At 46.4% G+C, this 24,429-nt stretch overlaps 1 protein-coding gene across 18 annotated transcripts in view; it reads right to left on the reverse strand.

The window, feature by feature from the left end:
• The window catches only part of CACNA1C (calcium voltage-gated channel subunit alpha1 C), an 812,008-nt gene that overhangs the window by 174,936 nt on the left and 612,643 nt on the right, over positions 1-24,429 (reverse strand). For all 18 annotated transcript variants that reach the window (XM_075005900.1, XM_075005795.1, XM_075005919.1 and 15 more), the window contains one exon: positions 22,851-23,023. In XM_075005900.1, the coding sequence (XP_074862001.1) occupies positions 22,851-23,023 (173 nt within the window). The remainder of the gene's footprint in view (positions 1-22,850; positions 23,024-24,429) is intronic.

Below are 24,429 nucleotides of genomic sequence, written 5' to 3' on the forward strand. Positions count from 1 at the left end.
TGGCCCTGGAGGGGATTCCGGGACCACTGACGCCTCGCCGGTGCTCTCCGGTCCTTCCGATGGTGCAGCTGCGGAACACAGGACGGGGGGAAGAAGAGTGGAGACAGGCATTAGTGTGGGCCCCGAGCCGTGGCCCTTGTCCCCCCACCCCTCTGCTGCAGGTTCCCCATCCCCGCCCCCGGGAGATGCTGCTGTGATGGGGTTCAGGGGTCCCCCTGCACTGCACCCCGTCTGCTGGCAGGAGTGACTCTCACTCACTCAGCAGGTACGACAGGAGGTTTATTAGGCAACAGATGCCCAGTTTCTCCCAGAAGCGACAGTACAGCAGTCAGAGACGGTCCTTCCAACCCGTCCTGGGGAGAAGACCCCGAGGGGTGCCCCTCTGGGGTGTAGCCTTCCCCCTCCTCAGGCTGGCTGCCTTCTAGCTCTCCCTTCCCCTAGCCTCTAACTGCCACCCCCGATTCAAACCCAGCTCGGCTCCTCCCTCCTCTTTGTTCAGGGCAGAGGTGTAACCTGCCAGTTGTAGCCCCAGGATCATCCTTAGCCACTGGGAGCTATTCAGCTTGTTTCTCATATCTAGCCTGAGTCTCGCATTTGCACTCCCCCAACTCCATCACATGCTGATGCTGATGCTGGGTGTCCCACCCCCTACCCCCGGGGGACCCTAGAGGTTCCGGTCCCCCCAGCCCTGGGGATGGGGCATGGCACTGTCGTGCTGGGGGGGGGGCAGGGGCTGATGCACTCTTCTGAGGGACATGCCACTGCTGTCCTTGGGGCCATGGTCATCTGGGCATGTGAAGGGCCCTGGTCATATCTATTACCCCCGCCCCTCAACCCCAGGGGGTTTGCAGCAGGGGGGTACATACCTGATGGTCCACTCCCACGGTCGGGGGACACCCGGGGGGCAGACGCCCAGCTGGAGCTCCTGGATGGGAGGATGATGTGGAGGCCGGCGTCACTCGAGGAGGAGTCCCTCTCCTCCTCCTCCTCCTCCTCTGGTGCCCCAGGCGTGGGCTCCTGGGGGGGGGCCCGTGGTGCAGGGCTTGCCTCCGGGGCGGACTCCGCCTCCGGGGCCTGCTGGGGCTCCTCGGCCGAGGTATCAAGAGTGGCCAGAGGGGAGGAGGTGTGCCGGGGGCCCAGCATGTCCCTGAGCTCCCTGTAAAAGGGGCAAGTGACAGGGGCAGCCCCAGATCGGCCGGACGCATCCCGGGCCCGGGCGTAACCCTGCCGCAGCTCCTTCACTTTACTCCGGACGTGGTCCGGAGTGAGGGCAGGGTGACCCCAGGCGGCCAGGCCCTTGGCCAGCTGAGTGAACGCATCCGCATTCCGCCTCTTGCTCCCCATTACCTGGAGCACCTCCTCCTCGCTCCAGAGCCCCAGCAGGTCCCGAAGCTCGGCCTCCATCCAGGAGGGGCCCCGCTGCTGCTTCCCCGCCTGGCTGCTGGGCTGGGAGCCCTGGCTCCCCTTGGGGGGGGGGTTTCCCCTGGGGGTGCTTGGGGGGCTGCCGTGCGGCCATCGCGGCTGGGGTGGGTGTCTGTGCTGGCTGAGGGACGTGCAGGCTGGCCGCGTGTCTGGGCTGCAGCCTGCACGTTCTCTCAGCTTCCTGCACAGGAAGGGAGGGGGCGGGGAGCTTTAAGGGGCTGCTCCACGTGGCCACCATTGAGCTCAGGGGCTGGAGAGAGCGTCTCTCAACCCCTCAGCTGATGGCCACCATGGAGGACCCCGCTATTTCGATGTTGCGGGACGCGCAACGACTACACGTTCCCTACTTCGGCTTTGAACGTTGAAGTAGGGCGCTATTCCCATCCCCTCATGGGGTTAGCGACTTCGATGTCTCGCCGCCTAACGTCGATGTTAACTTCGAAATAGTGCCTAACACGTGTAGCTGTGACGGGCGCTATTTCGAAGTTGGCGCCGCTACTTCGAAGTAGCGTGCATGTGTAGACGCGGCTCTTGGTGCACGTCACTATCCAGGAGGAAATCTGCTGGGAAGTGACCAGAAGGCCCTTCATCCTATCAGCAACAGCCACAAAGAGCTGCTGCACTCTTCTAAAGGGCCTAGTCCTACTCAGATAGAAGGTCAGCATCCTAACATCCAAGGTGTGTAAACATTGCTCCCTCAGGGAGGCATGGAGCTTTGGGTGAAATACTGGTAGGGAAATGTCTTGGTTGACAAGAAACATGGAGACCATCTTAGATAAAAATGTGGGATGAGTTCTCAGCCTAAACTTATTCTTGTGAAACACTGTGTGCAAGGGGTCCACTGAAAGTGCCCTCAAATCAGATACCCTCCTGGCTGAGATGATTGCCACCAAAAACGCTGTTTTGTAACTCAAAGAGCACGGAGCAGGTAGCCAGGGTTTCAAAGGGTGTCCCCGTAAACTTGGCGAACACCAAATTAAGATCACATGGGGGCAGTGGTGCCCAAATCTGGGGCTTGATTCTTTCTCAACCTTTCAGAAACCTTTTGACTACAGGGTCTGAGAACACAGAAGACGTTTCATGACCTGGGTGGAAGGCAGAAATAGCAGCTAAGTGCACACTAAATGAAGAAAGGGACACACCCTCCTGAACCAGACCCAATAGGTAATCTAAAATCAATGGGACAGGGGCTTGCGAGGGAGATAGCCCTCTGTGAAACACTTGCACCAAAAACCTTTTCCGCTTAGCCAAATAAGACCCTCATGGAGGGTTTCCTACTATTTAACAATACTTCCTCTCTGGGATCCAAATAGGCCAGCTCCTGGTCCCTCAGCCACGGAACATCCACACTGTGAGGTGCAGTGACTGGAGATTGGGATGTTGCCGTCTCCCTTTTTGCTGAGTCAGCAGGTCTGGACGGATCAGCAAAGTCATTGGCTTGTGGATCTACAGGCGCAGAAGGGTTGAATACCAGCGCTGACTGGCCCATGCTGGTGCCACCAAGATGATCAATGCCCCTTCTGAATGAATCTTGAGGAGGACCCTGTGAACTAGCAGAATCACAGGCAACGCATACATCAGCCTGCCTGACCAGGGGACACCGAAAGTGTCTGCCCAGGACCCCTGGCTCTGATTGCTGTAGGAGCAACATGTCGCAAAGTTTGCATTGAGGCGGGAGGTAAACAGGTCCACCTGGGGACACCACCACTTCTGGAAAATAGAATGAATGACCTCCGGGTGGAAAGACCACTCGGGATCCATAAAGGATCTGCTGAGCTGGTCTGCCAGTGAATTGTGCACAGCTGGCAGGTAAATGGCCTGCAGCACGATGCTGTGCTGTATGCAGAAATCCCAGAGCATCCTGGCTTTGTGGCACAGGGGAGAGGAGTGTGCACCCCCCCGTTTGTTGATATAGTACATTGCTGTCATGTGTCTGTACTGACTGACACGCAATGTCCCGTCAGATTGGCCGTGAAAGTCACACATGCTAGTCTGACGGCCTTGAGCACCCTCACATTTATGTGGAGCCAAAGGTCTGACACACTCCAAAGAGCCTGGGTTAGCAGCATCCACTACCAGAGAGTCAGATGGGGTGGGGGCAGTGTGTGACCAAATGTTCCTTGCCCTGGGATGGGACACAGTACTGTCTCTCATCCTACGGGCCATCGGAAGGACGGAAGCAGGGGTCTGCTAAACTGTTTTAGCCGTAGTGGCAATTGCTTTGATTATGAGCAGAGCCACTCTGGTGGGGCCTGGGGAGGACAAAATATCTGTGACAGGGTCCATTTCATTCTGGATCACCTCTGCTTGCACCCCCAAGTTTTGGGCCACTCTGCTAAAGAGCTGTTGAAAAGCCCTGCCATCCTCCAATACAGGTGAGGCTGATGAGCCTACCAACGCCTCATCTCGGGAGGAAGTAGATGATAGCCCTTGCACCTCCATTTGGAGGGGAAGGGCAGTAGTGACCTGTTCAGGCACTTGTCCCCCCATGGAAATTATGTGCAAACCGGGGGGCACCATAGGCAGAGCTGGCATAAGCACCGGCTGGCCAGAAAACCCCACGACAGGTGGCACAAATGGCACAGTTACTGCTCCCCGCACTTGAGTTGGTGCTGGTGTCTGGACTGGTGCCTGCTCCATCAGCACTGGGGGTACAATTACAGATGGTGCTGGCACCAAAGAGGTCCAGTCCCGCTGCGACAGCACTGATGATGGTGCCGAGGTCAACACCAATATGGTAGATGCAGGCAGCTCAATGATGACTGCTACTTCTTGTCTTTGTTCCAGTGGTGGGGTGCCCAGTGATGCTGATGGTGCCAAACGCAGGATCAGTGGGAACTCCAGCACCATTACAGGCACTCAAACGGCCTGGCCCTGCACCTCATGAAATGCCCATGGGGTCCAAAAGGGCCACTGCTGAGTCGCTTGTGAAGCTGGCGGCCAACTCGTGTCATCTGAGTGATGACCATGGTGCCTGTGATGGCTATGGTGTGACCTTCTCAAGTTCCCGCTCCGTCTGGAGCTTGAGTAGAAGGAGTCCAACTCTGATGCTGATTCAGAGGCAGATGACCACAGTAGGGACACTGGAGTCGGCACCGATGTGCTCACTGAGGGTGGTTCCAGTGCCAGAGCATTGGGCACCTGAAACTGGCCACGGTCTGCTGGGTCGGCTCCGGAGCACTCGACATTGGATATGGCGTCAGTATTGGTGTTGATGTGAGCGTAGGGGTTGGCACGTCCATGAGCCCCGATTGCTCTGTTTCAGTGCTTTGGCGCCTGTCCTGCATACATGAAGAGGGATCCGGCATCATCATCTGAAGCAGTCCGTGTGCTACTCAAAATGCCTCCAGCATTGAGGGCAAGTCCAGCGACTGGGGGCTCCTGCTCTACACCAGCTTCAACATACGCGCCCCCTGCCTTTCGACAGTGTGTGCCAGAGCCTTGGACTTGAGGTCAACTCACTTTGACTTCAGCGAGTGACGTCTCTTGTGCCTCCTCTTCTTCTTCGGCATCGGAGATTGACTCCTATGGTGCTGAGAAGGCAACGGTGCTCCCAGTGCCGAGAGTCCTTAGATGGCACCATGGTTAATGGCGCTGGTACACTTTGCTGTGAGGAGGCTCCACTTTCTGCTCCTGCTGGAGACTCTTGAGGCTTAAGAGCTACCTCCATTAAGAGGCCTTTAAGGCATTGGGCCCTTTCTTTCAAAGTTCTGTGCTTATAGGCCTTACAAATTGGACAGTGATCATGTAAATGTCCTTCCCCTAAGCAAATCAAACAGGCTGAATGGGGGTCACTTTGGGACCTATGTTTGCCGCATTGTGAACAAGTCTTAAAGCCTGGGGAGCCAGGCACTCCCCAGTGCCAAGGTGCCGAGGGGGGACAGAGAGCCCTGCCGCGGCTATTAGTTAAAACATTAACTATCAAATAGTAAAACTGTTTACACTTCTTCAAGAACTGTTTACACTACAATAGGCTACTAGCTAATGACTGGAACAGAGAAAGCAAGAGCTCCAATGACTAGTAGCGCGGTGAGAAGGAACTGAGCGGTTGGTGGGGGGTGTCGGGTGGTGCATATATGGGTGGCCATACAGGCGCCACTCCCAGGGGGAGCTGCACCAACTCTACAGCTACTGGCTATGGCAAAAAGCTTCTGGCGACCAGGCATACGGCTGTGCACACCCAACTTGGAATGGACATGAGCAATCATTTGAAGACGAATCCACAGTTCCTCAGTTCCAAAAACATGCTCCATAACTCCCAGTTCTCATTGCCTACCACCACTGCCTCGCTACTCAAAATATTTAACATCATATAAAAGGTCCTTTGGATTTCAGGTATGATTACTGCAGTGTTTTCCTGCTCTGCTGGTGTCCACCTGTACTTTGAATGCACTGTTGCCCTCTTCTCAATGAAAGTGCCTCCTGACACCATAACAGCAACAATAACTGAATTTTAAAAGCACTGAGTACAGAGTTGTTTTCACCAGTTTCGGTGCAAAACTGACACTTTTGAAAACACCACCACTTATTTAAATGCCCAAGTGTAGGTTTAGGAACAGAACTTCCAGCATTCGTTTATGAGAGTTTTGGCCTTGGTATACACTATTCTGCTTTTTTGTAGAGCCTCTTATAAAAATTGCATCCCAGATCTCTGTGGAGAGGCTGGTGGTGCACATCCTTTATGTCAGTTTGTCTGATCATTAGAAAGAAAGTACGTTCATCGTAACCAAGGGCAAGTGATTGGCAGCTTTCCCCTTGTAGCACAGTGGCCATGTACTGCCTACCCAGCACCTCCTCTTGGCTGGGGTTGCCACAGTGACTGTCATGCTTCTATCTACCTTTCAAAGAATCACAGAATCCTAGGTCTAGAAGGGACCTCAGGAGGTCATCAAGTCCTGTCCCCTGCCCAAAGCAGGACCAACCCCCTACTAAATCATCCCAGCCAGGACTTTGTGAAGCTGGGACTTTAAAACCTCTGGGGATGGAGATTTCACCACCTCTCTGGGTAATACATTCCAGTGCTTCACCACCCTCCTGGTGAAATAATTTTTCCTAATATTCAACCTACACCTCCCGCTCTGTAACTTCAGACCTTTGCTCCTTGTTCTGCCATCCCTCGCTACTGAGAACAGCCTCTCTCCATCCTCTTTAGAGCCTCCTCTTCAGGAAGTTGAAGGCTGCTATCAAATTGCACCTTGCTCTTGTCTTCTGCAAACTAAATAAGCCCAGATCCCTCCACCCCTCCTCATGGGCCAGGTGCTCCAGGCCTCCTCAAGAATTCACTGTTTAAAGGTTATTCACACAATCCACATTTACATAGGTACACATCAGCCCTCCAGGCCTCAACCCCAGTGCAGTCTGTCTCCCCCAGTATTACAAAAGTAACACAAAGGCTATGTCTACACTAGTCCAAATCTTTGAAATGGTCATGCAAATGGCCATTTCGAAGATTACTAATGAGGTGCTGAAATACATATTCAGCGCCTCATTAGCATGTGGGCAGCCACGGCACTTCGAAATTGCTGTGGTTCAGTGCCACGCGGCTCGTCCAGACGGGGCTCCTTTTCGAAAGGACCCCACCAACTTCAAAATCCCCTTATTCCTATCAGCAGATTTCGAAGGATCCTGGGGATTTCAAATCAGCAGATTTCGAAGTTCCTGGGGTCCTTTCAAAAAGGAGCCCTGTCTGGATGAGCCACGCAGCAGCGAGATGTGGCAATTTTGAAGTGCTGCAGCCACCAGAATGCTAATGAGGAGCTGAATATGTATTTCAGCACCTCATTAGTAATCTTCGAAATGAGAACATAGACTCTCTCAGACTTTAGCCCCATTTTAGCTAGACACAGCCCCTTCTCCCTGAGGTTTTCTGAGGGTCTGATTGTTCACTCCCCAGCATTCCCTGCCTGAAGTTTGTCCTTCCTCTACAGGTTGACACCTAATGCCTTTCCTCTACTGACATAAGGCCCTGCAGGACCCTTCTTACTACTCCCTACAGTGTCTACAAGGATACCTGCATTTCCAAAGCTTTCCCAACTTTCTACCAAGGCTTCCTGCCTTGGGTAGTTTCAGCCATACTGTTCCCTGTAGCTTCCAGTTGCCCTCTTATATTGGAATCATTCGATTCCTCTTAGGTTGGGTTCTATTACACCCAGACTGCGTCCTACACAAAATCTCTTTCCCAGATTTGGATTCAAGGTGCCATCAGACACGCATTGACAGCTTCAACCAATGTTTTCCTTTCCGATAGGGTAAGAAGGGATTTATTCATCTGGCAAAGGCTCTTTCCAGGACCACATTTATTATTATACCCTTGCCAGGGCTCTCTTTCAGTGACATTTTTAGTAACATTAAACAGAATTCCCACACCATCATAAGTCTTCTTTCTAATAGGCCAGACAGAGTGGCCTTCTCATCAGTCATTTTTTGCCAGAGAAATAACCTTCATAGGAGCAAACCTTGTGCCCTGTAAACATTAACGTCAGCTTTTATATGCTGTAGCTGGTCACACACCACTGCTCTAGCAGATTTCAAGTTAATGTTATTTGCAATCCAGGTCGCAAAAGTCAGGAAACTGAGAGGCTGATAAAAGTTGTAAGAGCTGGTGCTGGAACTAGGGGTGCTGCCCTGTTGTGCAGTGATTCCCATTACACGCAGAGTTTACAGTTTGGTTCAATGGCTCTCAGCACCTCCGCTATGCAAACTTCTCTAGCACCCTGACTGTAAGTTAGACAACTATAACCAAAACCTCTTACTTTTTAAATGTTTCCCTTTTTTTCAGTAGATACAGTAAACTCTTTCATGTCTGGCATTTTACCATCTGAAACTCTGAAATAACTGGCATTTTAACCATATGTAAATTTTAGTTACATTTTCCAGAAGTACAGTACAATGAAAGTAAATACAAATAAATACAGCAAATACACGATAAGTTGACAGTGTACAATACTACTTTTGTTTGTAAATGAAGTACTCTGCATACATTTTTGTTTGCTTCTTATTATCTAATCTTGTTTTTCTTTAGTGTTATGCATTGCTAGGTATACCTCTCTATTACCCAGAATATTTGAATATCCGGCAACCTCCTGGTCCCAGGGCAGCTGGATATGAAAGACTTCACTGTAAAAGAGAAGGAAAGTATCATAGAATCCCAGGGGTGGAAGAGACCTCAGGAGGTCATTGAGTCCAGCCCCCAATCCAAAGCAGGACTAGTCCCAGCTAAATCACCCCAGCACAGACATTGTCAAGCTGGTACTTGTAAAAACAGCGAGACAAAGTGGGAGTGGGGAACCAACTGTCCTTTTAATTTTGACCTGCCATGTCCCCACACCCCAGTGTAAAAATGGAAGATGTAAAAAGGAACAGAAAGTATGTCTGGGGCATGTGGAAAATCTACTCTCACTTTTAATTTTTTCCCAGTGGCAAAAAAGTCAAAGGATGACAATGTGGTTCTCCTGAAGTTCAGGAGCATTTTACCCCTACTTCATCAGCGGAGCCAGGATTTTGCCCAAAATGTTTGCTTTCTGCAATTTTCACTCAAAGACAGAAAGTTAAAAATGGAGAGAAAGTCTTACTTGTAAAAGTGTAACTGCTAATCTCTATGTGCAGTGTTATTGTAGCCATGATAGTCCCAGAATGTTAGACAGGCCATGTGAGCAAAGTAAGACTTTTCATTGGACCAAGCTTTCAAGCTACACAGAGCTTTTTCTTTAGGGATACTTTCTACCACCTTTCAACCTCTCTCTCTTCTGGGGTCAGGGGCGGGACGGCTGGGGAAGAAGAGAGGGAAACAGGTAAAGTGTGAGATAAACTGGACTTTTTCACACAGCTTTGAGCTTTGAAATTAAATAGTCAAAATACCAAACAGTATAATTTTTTCTGAGAATTTTTGTTTTGACGTTTGCTAAAAATAGAATTAAAACTTTTTCACAAAAATATTTTTCAACAAAAGGTCATTTCCCAAGTCATTTTATCAGATTTAAATTGAGTATAATGCCACCCATAATGAGCACCCTGCAAAATCTGCCATGGACTCCTTTTATTAGGCTTAAGAGTACTTGAGGGTTTTCTTAAACTTAAAAAAGATATAATCACAAACCGTTTGAATGGCTAAAAGTGATAAATATAAGCTATTGAGTGGCTACTGGGTTTCACAGGGGAGTTGAGAAGTGTTGCCAGGGTGTGAATATCACACTTTGGGCCTGAAGGAGTTAACACCACACTGTGGGCAGAGGAAGTCTAATCTCCAGCTCTACTGGGCAAGAACAAAGTACTGGGCCACTATAAATGGAAGCAACTCAGCTCAGTCTGGGCTGGACAATGGAGAGGAAGGACTTGCAGTGGGAGCTCTAGCTGAAAAGCAGACACAGACCCCATCAGTGGAAGTGGGAGACCCCAAGGTCTGAAATAAGCCTCCACAGCCAATGGAGCACTGGGGGCAACTGGCACTGAAGAACCTGGCTGCCACACCACCAAGTAACATAGGAAGTAACCCAGGGAAGCTGGGCAAGTGATATCTCCCACATGGATGAGCTCAGCATGTTCCAATGGTGGACCAGTCTGCCACTGTCTGGGTTGGGGCCCGTGGAGTTTGGTGGGTTTGAGCTGCCCCACCTGGGCTTCCAGACACCGCCCCACTCAGTTGGCAGACCTCTTTGTACTTGCTATTAGGCCACTCTGCCCTGTAGAAAAGGGCTGTAGCACAGGCTGTGGCTAATATATCATGGTGTCCTGTAGCAAAGGGCCACCACTTAGACTCTAGCTATTAGGTCACTCTGCCCTATAGTGAATGGCTGTTGCACAGACTCTGGCTGTTAGGCCATGCTGACTTGTATAAGGTGGTAGTAGGGAAATGCCTTTGCCCTAGGCTTTAGACTGGGGTTTGCAAGATCTGAGATCACCCCACAGATTTAACTGCAGTGTCCCCACCCTCTAGCTGCCCCCTGGTGGGGCAGGGTGTATGTATACCACCACAGGAAGGTATGCTATTCAATGTTTGGAAAGTGACCCTCTGAAGTCTCCAAGGAAAGGTGCGTTGAGCGGAAAAGATTGTTATTATTTACAAATCATAATCATAATCTGAGATAATCTAGGGAATGAGCCCTCTGAACAGGCATGCAGCCAATGGATAGAAGCACTGGGCCTGAGCCATGGGCACTGCTACTACACCAATGCAACTCCATGCACTTCAATAGCATCACTCTTAATTTACATTAGAACTCAAACAGAAACACTGGCTGTCCTGGAGGCTCCTCTTTGTGCATAGGTCTCCTGCTGCCACGACTCTCCTTCAGCTGTGAGGATGAATTTTTCCCTAGCCAGTTACTGCTACATATGATTAATCATCAGTGATCAGTATAGAGTATTAGGAAGCTAAATAGCACGCTTTCTTCGCAGTGCTCCCAATCTCACCAGCACAGCCTATAAAAGATCATTCTAGGAGATGGACCCAGATTTCCTTAAATACAACCACTTCAGTCACAGAGACAAAGCACAGGTAGATGTAGTGGGTCAAATTAATCCCTCACAGAATTGCATTTCAGTCAGCAGGGCTATACCAAGTACAGTATGCATTTGGCTGTGTTATATCAACTGAAAAATATTAAATACAATGGTAACCTAAGAAAGAACACCTTGCATGTGATTCCATACAAATAACTGTTCACAGAACATCGAAGTTGTGAGTAAGCACTCAAATTTAGACTTGCCCACACACTTTTTTTTGCTGCATTGACATCCCCAAAGTGGCCAAAATTCTTCTGACCTTACACATTGCAAGTTTTGCTGATGACAACAAATGCTGATGCATTAGAACCTTGGGACTTACCCAAGCAAAATTCTCTCTGACTTCACTCGGAGTTTTGCCTAAGGACCACGGAGGTGATGTAGCCCAATATGGGAACTGATGTCCCCAAAGTTTTTCCAGGCTACATGCTAAATACAGGCTGTAGCAACATAAATCCAGAAGAAGGTTAGAGTTTAAACTGATATATCACCCAGCAATGAGCTGATGCTGGATGTGGTGCCCTTTCTTTCCTAGAGAGAATCAATATACCTTGCAGGCATTTGCAGTCTTTCTATAGCTCTGTCACTCAAGTCTAAGGAGAAGAAGTCCTGATTGGTTGCCCATGTTCCTGTGGAACTTCACCTGACTCTTTTTCAGAATGTCTATAGTGGTTGGAGTTTGCAGCTAATCTTTTCATAGCTACCAGATGATTATTTTCCACACCAGTGGACAATCATAAAGGTAGATGCTGCCATACACACTCCTTATTTTGAGTAGTTTTTGACAGATAATAAATCATTCCATGACTTGAGCTTTGGTTTTCTGCTATTTATGCAAAGGGGGCAAAATGCACTAAGGTTGTAAAACACCATTCTCAAGCTGCTTTTCGGTTAGCTAAGGAAACAAGTTGACAAAGACTTCATTTTCAGCACGTGACATGGGGCTTTTACAACTTCTACTCTCATGTGAATGTCTTGATTTTTTTTTTACTTTGGGAGACAGTTTCCAAAATAGGAAACTGCACTGTATTTTCCACCCACTGTTCTGCTGGTTTTGCCCGAGTGTCCATTTGAAACATAACAGATCAAATTTTGCTCAGAGATGCGCTGGAGAAAATTAGGATTAACTGAATTAACTTCACTGCACTTGTTCCAAATTAATTCTGGTAAAACTGACAGTAGATTTGGCCCAGTTTATACTTGTTTATATAATCACATAATGTGAAAGTAAATGAACCTTTAGGGTTGGGACTGTAGTTTGAAAAAGTTCCTCTGTAAAACTACCATCTAGTGTATCCATTTCAAAGCCTTCATCTGTTATTTTCACTTCTGGTTGTGCTGTTTATAAATCAAAACAAGACTTTTCCAAGGCCAGTGCAACTAGTTTAGGTGTACAATCTGGTCTCTGAAAATCCAGCTGACTGGGATTCTGCCTCACAGATGATTCCTCAGCACCATGTTGAGTTTGCGGCACTGACAATTTGCCTGTCAGTACGCTCAGCACACATGATTAAGAATGCACAGAACTAGTTGATATGTGAAATTAACAATCCACTTGTCCTGCTCTCCTTGACTAGAATAACCATTGAAGCACATGAAACACATTATGTAGTATTCAGCTTCAAAATCTTATGTTTTCAAAGGGATGCATAGGATTTAGGGACAACTTGCTTTAAAATCGGTTGATCAAATCTGTGCAAATACTACTGGGGATCGCACATGATGTAAATCTGGAAACTGTTTGGCCTAAGAGGAGTCATTCAATGCAAACCTGAGCAAAGTATACATTGAAGCTAAAGTGGAGGCCTCTGTCAGCATACTGTTCAAAGTAGTCAAATGATTTCATAGGCCTAGCAAGGTATCCCAAGATAAGGTGGTCAGGTTGTTACTCCTGAGGCTGCTATTTTTGGTGCCCTGCAATATTTCTCTCTTCACACCTGGTTCCATTAAATCTTGTATACCCCTCACTTTTAGCCAGAGTTTCACAAGTGCATAGAGCCCAGTTACACACTCAAATGCAACAGCAGATTTTTCAGGAGTTACAGCTCAGCATCCAGCTGCTCCTGTTCCTTCTTGAAGTTTCATCTTTTCAGCTGAAGACACTTCTTCCCTACTCTGATTTTCTCTCTAGCTTTTCCAGCTTCTGACAAAGTCCCTTGCACTCCTCATATGAAAAATACTCTGTGGACTACACTGAAATCACCTGATCACAACAATATACCACCACCCACAAGAAACAAGGGATATTTCCATAAGGTGACTTACATAAGGCAAGACAAGCAGGTCCAATGTCAAACTATTTATTGCAGGTCCAATGTCAGCCTATTTATTGCTAGTTCATTGGAGAATCGGTACGTTCATTTTGGTGAAGACTGAGATTGTTTCCTTTTAAGCGGTGTGGGATTTTAATTTCAGAGTTTGGGCAATTTTCTCCTAAGGTTCACAACCTGCTTGTTGTTCTGGGATCTTTGTCTTTACACGCACTTCCTCACATTCCTATTGCGAATCAGGCACAAATCTTGACGTGCGGCCGACACCCCTTGTACCTATCACCACTTTATGTACTCTCTCAGCCATTCCTACAAAGTTTGGAGGGGCGACACATTGATTTTCACTGCTTTTCCTGCTAAATTACATGAGGATCTGACTTTCTCCAGGCACCAGTTCTATTACAATGAAGCCCTGGAATTTGATTTGTCCCATTAGATAAACTATTAGCTCTTCTAATAATTTACATTATAGGGATATGATTTGAAGTGCGAAAATGAGCAACCCCTAATCACAAAATACTCTTGCTGTCAGAAAATGAGCCAAAGTCTGAGCTCAGTCACAAATGCAAACACCACTGAAACTGTTGGGGTTGTATCCCCTCTGAATAGCAGAACTTACACCAGTCAGAACTGAAAGGGAGGGAGGGAGAGAGAAAAATGTGGCATGGCAGGCATCATGAATAGTAAATCACTTTTTCCTGGATATGCAGAATTCTAGCCTAATTCCAGTGAAGTCAGCGGGAGTTTTGCCATACAGCTTGGACAAAGGCAGAATCTGGCCTTTGTGGAGGCTCCTAGTTCTACACACTTCAATGCACAAATACCCCAGTCCTCACAAAGGATAAAACATGGCAAACTCCCAGTTGCTGCACAACAGGAAGGGGAAATCTCTTTGCTATCATGTTCTGCTGCAATTTGGAAGCTCAGCATCTGTTCTGTGGCATGTCATGCGTTTCTCTCCTGGATCAAATTAATGTTTTCTTCCTCTGCAAAAAAGCCCACCAGGGAAAGGGCACAGACAAAAATCATCAACACAAACGGCCTCCAGATGCCTCTTCACCTCCTCCACTCTGCATCTGCTCTAATTGTTAAATCATGTTTGCAAATAACGCTGCCACATATCTCTCAGCCACTCCCTAAGACACAGCAGATGAATGCAGCCAGTTCTGTGGATATCCCCTGAACAGATGTGAGAGATGAAAATCAATTAAATTGGTTCAGGAGAATGCAGAAGTCTCATTTAGGCATATTATCAGTTGAGGTCTATAAAGAATTTGTAGCACTGGCTGCCTCCGCTTGCTTACCCATCTTTTTTCCTACTAAGTCCCGCAGTATTTTGGCACTTGGATTTGTTGGCCTCTCACTTTAGGGCTGTTAACACCCATCACTATTCAGACCATTGTGCAGAGGCATCAGGAGAGCCACAACAGACAGAAATATGATTAACGACATAAAGTCAAGGTCAGTAACCACCCCCAGGAAAAGACACAGGCAGCCAATCCAAAAACCACCCAGCTGGAAGTGTGACTTTTCTTTCCTATAACTTGTCTTCTCAGTTTTACAGTAGGCAGATTCCCAGGCTAGAAGATTGACAGCCTTGTTCAAAGAGCAGGGAGTCTACCTACTATACTCTAGGACTGAGAAGAGATTGAAAGCACATGGTTTTTTAGGTAGATTACGTGGGTCAGATTCTGGAGGATGTAAATTGGTGAATCTCTGAGGTTCACTGATTTGTAGCAGCTGAGGCTCTGGCCTAGTCATCAGACAAGGTTTGCTGTTTTCTATTCAACTCTGTCTTGAAGTCAGCTGACCAAGGCAGACCAAAAGGAAAAATAAAAAGCCACCACAATGAGACAAATACAGTAACAACAGTCTTTTCAAGGATCACACACAGCTTTGCAAACATTAATCAACTATGCCTATCCACAAACCCATTTTACAGATGGAAAAACTGAGGCACAGAGCACTTAAGGCTTCTCACCCCTGGTGCCAGCAGCCTGATGCAAATAAGTAGTCTCAAAAATGCAAAATGGCTGATTTCTTTTCCAGGGATAAGGGGTTGGTGACAGAGGGGAGTTTTGTCAGCAGAACCACATCTTCCCTGCTTGTTTTCTGCCATGAACATGCAAATGAGCCACTCTAATATGCAAATGAGCAGCTATTTTGCATTTTCAAGACTGGTCATTTGCATGAAGCTGCTGGCACTAGGTGTGAGTGTAGCACTAGCCTAAGTGACTTGTTAAAGGTTCTAGAGTCAGTCAATGTCAGAGATCACACTAGAGTCCAGGTGTTTTGATTTGTAGTCCTGTGCTCTGTCTATGCCAGCGGTTCCAAAACTTCTTCCAGTCATGGTACACTTGGATGTCATGGAGCTCTCTGAAGAACACTTTGGCCGTGACTACACTAGCCCCTGCCTTTCAGAAGGGGCATGGTAATGAGCCACTTCAGCATATGCTAATGAGACCATGAATATGCAGTGCCTTATTAGCATAATGGAAGCCATGCGCATTTCAAAGTGCGTCTTTGAAATGCACACTGCCTGTGTAGACAGGGGCCTTTCGAAAGAACCCCCCGGACTTTGAAAGCCCCTTCTTCCCAAAACCAAATGGGAAGAAGTAGCGTTTGAAGTCTGGGGGGTCCTTTCGAAAGGCTTCCGTCCACACGGGCTGCATACGTTTCTAAAGCAGCACTTTCGAAATGTGCATGGCCGCCATTATGATAATGAGGAGCTGCATATTTATGGCATCAGCTCATTAGCATCTGCCGAAGTGGCTCATTAGCACACCCCTTCCAAAAGGCAGGGGCTAGTGTAGCCATGGCCTTTATCTGTTTTCCATCATCACGCTGACTATGAGGAACATTACTTCCCCGAGAATGGGGAACAGACAGCCATTGCTCGGTTTCAATGGCGAAACACTTTGCCACAGCTCATGGAACACCAGTGTTCTGGCAGAACATAGTTTGGGAGCTGCTGGTCTATGCTAGCTCACAAATTAAGTGTTCAGATGTAATTGTCTGATTCACAGGAGAGAGAAATTCTTCACAGCATGCTCGCTTGAGAGTTTACAACCTCAAATGTTAAATGAGACGTTGCACGATGAAATGAATAGCACACGTAGAGGGAATGTACCTTCACACCATCATAAAACGATTCTCATGCAAGTGGAGTTTTTAACAGATCCCATCTTTTACCAGAGACAGCTGCAATTCATCTGTATGAGAACTGATTTCTCTACAACGGGGGGTGGTCTCAAATTCCTGGCCTGTGGGCCATACCCTGCTGGACCAATTGCCCAATCCTTGTCTGTTACCGTCCACCAGCCCCGCCCCTTCCTGCCACTGTCATGTTCCCCACCCCATCCATGGCAACCCATCCCTCAGGGGTGCTGCCTCATGGATTATAGGGGTGCTGGTATGGTGCAGCAGCAGCAGTCAGACCCCTTCCCTCCCTGCAGCGAGAAAAGCCAGTGGAAGCCAAGTGCCCTCGCTCTTCTTTGCTCCACTTCACCATGGCTCTTGCTGCTGCGGGGAGTGCAGAAGAACGGGACCGCTGCTGCCATTCCATGTCAGGTCCCCTCCCTCAGTAGCCCCCAAGGCTGTCTTTGGGGGACAGGTTGTCATGGAGAGGAAAGGAGTGGGGCAATGTCCGGAAGGGTTGGGGCGTGGGGGATGGTAACAGACAGGTCCCCTCATGTCCCCTGACCCACTGGTGCTCCTGGGCCAGATTACGCTACTGCTCTGGCTGGGGATAGAGTCTGAGATCCCTGCTCTGTGCAGGTTGGTTTAGAATCTTTCGAATGAGTGGTGCCAGGGGTAGAAAGAACCAAGGGCTGGGGGAGTCAAGCCCCCAGGTCCACACCTGCTTCTCAGGGCCCCAATGGAGTCAAATGCTCCCCTGCTACTGTACAACCAAGCAAACCTTCCCTCAGCATGCAGCATGAAGACCCAGCCTTTCCCTGCTCCCAGCCCGGGAGCATGGTAGGGTGAGGGCAAGTGGCACATGGTGCCAGCCTTCTCCGGCTGGAGCACAGGGAGGAGGCTGAGTGGCGCACGGCCCCAGCTGGAGCAGAGGGGAAAGTAAAGGGAGATAGTACACAGCCCCAACCTTCTCTGGAGCATGGGCAGGGCATACCCCTGGCCCTGGAGGATGTGCAGCAGGCAGCCTGGCCAGCCCTGGGCCTGAGCAGCATCTGACCTCAGCCTCATAAGCCGTGGCAGGAGGGCTGGCAGCTTCTCTTATTCCCAGAGCCCAGGAATGATGTGATCATAAATAGATAATAACCACATTAGTAGCACTCAAATTATGTTAGTACATGGGGACTAGCACACTAGCAGCTCTGTCAAGCTGCCTTCATATTTGTCAGAATGTCAAGTTTCATTAGAAAATGTAAATGTGCAGCTGATACAGTTAACTCAAGTGACCCATGGGTAACTGATCCAGACTCCTGCTGAAGTCTGCAGAGAGCCTGAAACAATAGCTCAGTAGTCTGAACAGCCCCATCACCTCAATGAAATGTTAATTGAGATGCTCAGTGCTGATAATTTAAATATCAACATTGTTTACTAATTCATTCCGCATCAAAGCACGTAAGAAAGGAGAGGGAATTTCACAGTGTGAATACAAGTTCAATCCAATTTTGGCATCACGTTTTGAACATCTGCAAACTACTGTTGTGTAGTTGAAGCTTATTTTGTGGTTGACCCTTGGAAGAGTAGCATGACCATTAATTTCAAATTTGACTCCTGATTATTTGAAGCTGAATGTTGGCTTGAATGCTGAAACTCTTTGCACTGTAGGTAGCATCCAAAAACGCCTATCTCCTCTCAGATGGTCCTGTTTGTATGGGATTATCCTAGGTTAGTGCTATTAGCTGTATCACCTTTCCCCTCCAGTTTAGCTTCCTTTATACAATTCTGTTGAACAATCAACCCATGTTTCCAGCAGACCTACAAAGCAGTATAAGCAATGCCACTGGAGAAGGAAGAGTCAATCTTAGCACAGCGACAGGAGAGCAGAGAGCAGGGGAAGGTCTGCGGCCTTTTGGCAGTGCTCTGTAGTGCTGTAAGGAAGAGCTAGGCTGGATTGGAGACCCTAGTGCAGTGTTTCTTAAACTTTTTGAGACCACAGAACACCAAACAATAATATTTTTATGAGGAACACATATGAAAATTTTCTTTGACAAAAATTGTCATCAGATCAGAAAAACAAAAACAAACCAACCAACCAACCCCAAACCCAGCAACATATTCAGCAAAACCAAACTGAAGTTAATCAGGTATCACAGCAATGAAGAAGTTACCTTGTATCTGTTTTCAATAACAGAAAATATCCCTACCATCAGTGTATCATATCAACAAAGTGTCAGATGCTCGCGGCATGCATCCAAATTGGTCCTGGAACCCCAGAGTTCCACAGAACATAATTTAAGAAACACTGCCCTAGTGTCTCAATTCTTACACTGCAATGGCTTGGGGCTGCTCTGAACTGTCATGTGGAAGACTGGTTTTTGGGGGGGGAGGGCGGGATATGAAAGATCGGGGTCATCTATGTATACCCTGTAAATATACCAGGAGTTTCTTCTCATACATGTGAAGGTCAATTAGATAGTACAGGGCAACCATAAGTGTTTTTCTAAATCAGTTATTTGACAGCACAGTATAACTTATGACTTCAATAAAAATTTAAATTCAGAACCAGTACAAAAACACTATAGTTTTTTATAGCTTGATTTCTCTATTCCAGTGGTTCTCAACCTGGGAGCTGATGGTACGGCAAGGGGGCCTTTAAAAAAAGCCATAGAAAATGAGTTTGAAATAAATTGCAAAGTTACAATTATTATTTTTAAATTAAATATCTTCCACTAATGTTATTAATTGTGTTCCAAAATCCATGTTGTGGTTTCCTATTTCATTTAATGACATGTACATAGCAGGTAGAATTGCCTTTATGTGGGTCCGTGAACCATTTGGGGAGCTGACTGGGGCTCTGCACTACTGAAAAGGTTAGGAAGCACTGCTCTGTTCATAGAACTGCAAATGAATCTAACTGTTGCCAAAAAAAAAAAAAGAAGTCATACTTATAAACACAGAAACAGAGAGGAAGCCATGCTAGTCTATATACTATCAAAACAAAAAGCAGTCAAGTAACACTTTAAAGACTAGCAAAATAATTTATTAGGTAGCTTTCGTGGGACAGACCCACTTCTTCAGACCATAGCCAGACCAGAACAGACTCAATATTTAAGGCACAGAGAACCAAAAACAGTAATCAAGGAGGACAAATCAGAAAAAAATGATCAAGGTGAGCAAATCAGAGAGTGGAGGGGTCGGGGTGGGGGCAGGAAGGTCAAAAATTAGATTAAGCCAAGTATGCAGACGAGCCCCTATAGTGACTCAGAAAATTCCCATCCTGGTTCAAACCACATGTTAATGTGCCAAATTTGAATATAAAAGCCAGCTCGGCTGCTTCTCTTTGAATAGCGGTGCAAAAGTATTTTTCAGTAACACGCATACTCTTAAGTCTTTAACAGAATGCTCCATTCCATTAAAATGTTGATTAACTGGTTTGTGGATCTGGAGTGTTTCCAAAAGCTCACCTAATAAATTATTTTGCTAGTCTTTAAAGTGCTACTTGACTGCTTTTTGTTTTGATTATAAACACAGAGGGTCAGACTGTGAACCACTGACTCGCATGGATGAGCAGTTTCCCACCCGAGGAATCTCATTAATTTCACTTGGACTTCTCAAGCAAATAACTCTCTTCTGTGGTACAACAGGATTTACAAACTGGCCCCAGGGGGGCAAATCCTACCCTAGAGGAGAAAGGAATGACAAGTGCTCAAGCAAATAAAAGGGAAAATGCCCAGCTACTGCACTGGCTAGAGCACCAAGGCTACGAGAGGGTTTAGTCTGCCAGCCCTGGGGACATGGCCAGGACAGTCAGCTAGCAAACATGACACCATCTGCAGCATTACCTAGCTGGGGCACATACAGACTTTTTTTCACAAGAGATGGAACATGTGTTCCACGCTGTGACTTGGCTTCTTGGCCTGTCCTATCTTGCTAATGTCACTAAAGTGTAGCCTATATCCCCCCACTTCCTCCTTATCCCCCTCACTCTGGCTCACTCTGGATTTCACTGGACAGCGTTATTAGACAGTTCAATCTTCAGTTCCAAACCCTGACCTGGTCATGGAAGAGAAATGGATTAAGTGACTAACAACAAATGGTCACTCTTTAGAGAGGAGACTAGCGTGCCGTAAAGTTTACAGGAAGTAATGATACTCAACATGCTGCGCTCCTTAATGATTTAGAAGAAGAAACTGACAGCAAGTTAGTAAACTATGCTGATGACATTTCATTGTCTCATTCATGGACAACAGTGGCAACCTCCAGAAGGACTTCCCTTCATTCTGGGACAAATGGAGACAAGCACCTACAAAAGTCATCCTTGTGTAGCTGAGCCAGCTAGAGGCAATGAGACACAGAAAACTGAGCATAGCCTGCAGTTGTTAGCTTTTGGTTCTCAGCTTCACCAGGGCATCACAGGTTTACCCCATACAAGTAGAGTTTGTTAGCTCTCTGCCTGGGAGAGATATACCTATCTCATAGAACTTGTAGGGACCCTCAGAGGTCATCAAGTCCAGTGCGCTGCCCTCACCGCTGTCACCATCCATGACAGATTTTTTAAATAATCTATTTGCCCCAGATCCCTAAATGCCCCCCGCCCTCAAGAATTAAATTCACAGCCCTGGGTTTAGCAGGCCAATGCTCAAACCATCCAGCAGAATGAGCTAGCTTAGGTAAGGGTAGAAGTCTGATTAACTCCAAAATTCTGGCAACAGAAAAGAGTTAATCTCATGCACTTAAACTGTAGTGGGGATAGGCTGGTCTGCTTTGGGCAGGGGGCTGGACTAGTGACCTCCTGAGGTCTCTTGCACCCCCAGGATTGCATGATTCTATGCTGACTCACAGAATAGATACAGTACAGGAAGCAGCTATGCAACGCCTCATCAAACTGCCTTGTTAATGGGCCTAAATCTTTCCTTGAAGGGACAACCTACTGGAGAGACTCTATGGGCGTGGTCCAAAGCCTCTCATAATCCATAGAAAGCTGCCTCTTGCCTTCTGTGGGCTTCACATCAATCACTGCGTCAACTCAATCCTTAGTATTTTTGCTGAGACTTCATATAACGTTCCTAATTGAAACATGGTAGGGATGTTTTTTTAATGTGGACAGCTTTGCCCTAAGAAGTACAGTTAGATCTCCAGACCCATTTCACAAATTACAGGCCACTAAGCAGTTATCACAGCCCTTCGGTCATTGGCAACCAGCACCAGATTCTAACCTAATAATTTCTTGAGTCTACATTCTCAGGCTTGAGAGCAGGTCCCATATAGGCATCTAGATAAAAGTTGCATGATTTTTAGAGAGAATGAGCACCTCAAGCTCCCATTTATTCCACCAGGTCTAGCTAGCTTAAATAAGGCAAACAGGATTTGACCATTGGTTTTAATTAACAATGTGCAATTTTGCTAAATCAAGAGATATGGCAGTACAATTACCAGTACTAGAACTTGCCCCAGAGAGGCCCACCAGCCTCTGACACTAATCTTTGTTGCTTAAACAAATCATTTCAATGTCAACTTGTCTCCTGGATATGGTCCCAAAGGTTTTTGTCCTTTGAATTTTGCTTATTTGGTCAGCGAAGGACTAATGAAACTTATTTTTTCTTGGGCACTATTGATATAATCAGCAATTAGAGCAATAATACATCTGTATGAAAATATTTACTGGCCCCCTTCCAAAATTAGGTAGTTGATAATGCATATTTTAGTAATAAATACTAAGATCAATGCTAGTGTCCTTTAAGTAGGTACCTATCTGAAGGGTTCTAGCCCTGACATTTTCAGATGATGTGACTTGTAAAGGTAGGTGCTATGTATTTGAGAAGTGAATACGCACTCTGTGCTGATAAGGGAGGGGATGGGAAGATGCGGATAATGTATGGATATATAGGAGCCTCCTGCTGTCATGTAACCACTCCTATTTCAGCAGCTCTGATTACTAGAGATATTTGGGGAATTTCCAGTTACTTTGCACAAAGATGTCCTGAACAGAACAAAAAAAACAGATAATTCTCTGAGAAGAAAAATATTAGGTCTTAATTTGAACGTGTCATAATCAGATGCAATTCCACTGACTTCACAAGAGTTACTGTATAAGAGGGCTGATTTGGCTTGTATGTCCTACAGTCACTCTGCTTTGGCCAGAAACCCTTGCTTTCAAAATAATTAACCAGCTGTCAACAGCCTGCAACACTGAACTGCAATTAAATAAATGAATAGGAGACAGATGTATATTTTAAAATGTATCCCTGTAGAGGACTCCCAACAGCAAATAATGGTCTTTTTTAATTCTTAAGATCAGCATTTAATGTTAGTATAACTGAAGCTCTATGGATCAATATCAATTACTTTTTATGTATTTCATCCTCTTCCAACTACCTACATTTATACAACCCGGATAATGCAGCAGAATGATGGATGCCTGAGGAATGATCTCATTTTTCTTGCAAGAAATTTCACTGCTACAAATTCTGAAGCATGCCCCCCAAACGACAAGGCCAGTGAGAGAAAAAGAAGGAAATTACTTACTGTTTCGGGGTTTTTCCTCATCCATTCCTTCATCTTCATTTTCTGGATCGATGTCTTCTGCTTGAGTTATCCAATCCAGGTATCCCTTCAAGTCTTCCTCCAGCTGTTGTTTCTCCCGCAACTTCTGAAAGTCACCCCGAGCTTTTGCCTTCTCTCTTTCTTTGGAAAACTCTCTGGCAAGGAGGAGGGAGGGGAAGGATGTGGGTAGAAGAGATTGAAAAACAATGGGATTAGACTGGTCTGCACTGGAAATATGACATCCTCTATATTGGACTCTCAGCTGTCTCTGTTCATTCAAAGTTACATTAATAGGTACATGAAGTGGTCTCTGTCAGATATACAGACGTAAGTGTTGCAGAATCTAGTCTAGATGTGTGTGTGTGTGTGTGCGTGCGTGCACGCGCACCTGTATATAGATAGATAGGAAAGAAGTTAACTCAGCATAAATGAAATGTATAATGCTTGTGTAAAATTTCGTTATTATAATGCTTTACCACGTGCCTCTTTTAACCAGCCATTGGTAAATATCGGTTATTATTACCCTAGTTTAATCTGATGATCCAAATTAAATGTCCAGCAATAATTTGACACCTGGACAGTGAGACTGTGGTGTTGAGTTTTAGCCAGAGCTCAGCCTGATCTTCAGAACAGAAATGCAATTGCACCTCCATTGGTGCAACTGTGAGCATAGTTAAATGCACCCACAATTCTGTTTACATATTTAATCAAGGGCAAAAAACTGCTGCCACAGCACTGGATGCTGTATTTGAAAATTTAGGCTTATGTGTTTTGCCTTAGGGTTCCAGTATTAAAGACTATCACCTGCTTCTCCCTGACCAGAAGAAAGCATTTGCAAATCCAAAGTTTGGGGGACAGCCATTAGGAATAACGGTCACAGCCCAAAAATTTCTTTGGGTGAGCATTTGGTAACTTGAGGAAAAAGCATTATATGGACTATGTGCTTAAACACGAGACACAGGAACAAGAATTCCATGTTGCTCATCCAAGTATTTTGGTGGGTCTTATGAGGACAGTCCTCTACTTCCCTTGTAGACAAAGAATCCTCTTTTGAAGAAACATTGTCTGAAGGTGCTAGACAGACCTGTGGTTAGATACTGGACTTCTTCTTTCACTAGAGGAAGTCAGATGAACCTGTGGCATGACTGCATTATGGAAAAATGGCTCTTTCTTGGGTGTCCCCAACTTCCTGATTTCTGGGTTGCTGCTGTTTTAAAAATATATACGGAACCACTGATTTTCTTTTAAACTGAACTGAAACCAGTTTTAATTAGATTGAACTTTCTCTTCCATGACTCTAAGCTAGTGAGATGCTTTTATTTGAAAATGTGAGTGTAGAGGTGGTGACATGTACAGGTAACTAGACTGATCACCCTGAAGACTTCAGACCTTCATTGATCCACAGAACAATTAGAGCATAGGCTCCGACTTTGCAAACTTCCCATATTTCCCTGCCAATGTAGATCAGCCTTGAATACTGTTTCCTACCATGTTCAGTCATTTACTAGACTGAGCATAAAATGCAACTTTTCTGAGTGATAGCATTTTACACTCACTTTGT

Source organism: Carettochelys insculpta, chromosome 1 (genome assembly GCF_033958435.1).
Source record: "Carettochelys insculpta isolate YL-2023 chromosome 1, ASM3395843v1, whole genome shotgun sequence".
Classification (NCBI taxonomy): Eukaryota; Metazoa; Chordata; order Testudines; family Carettochelyidae; genus Carettochelys; species Carettochelys insculpta.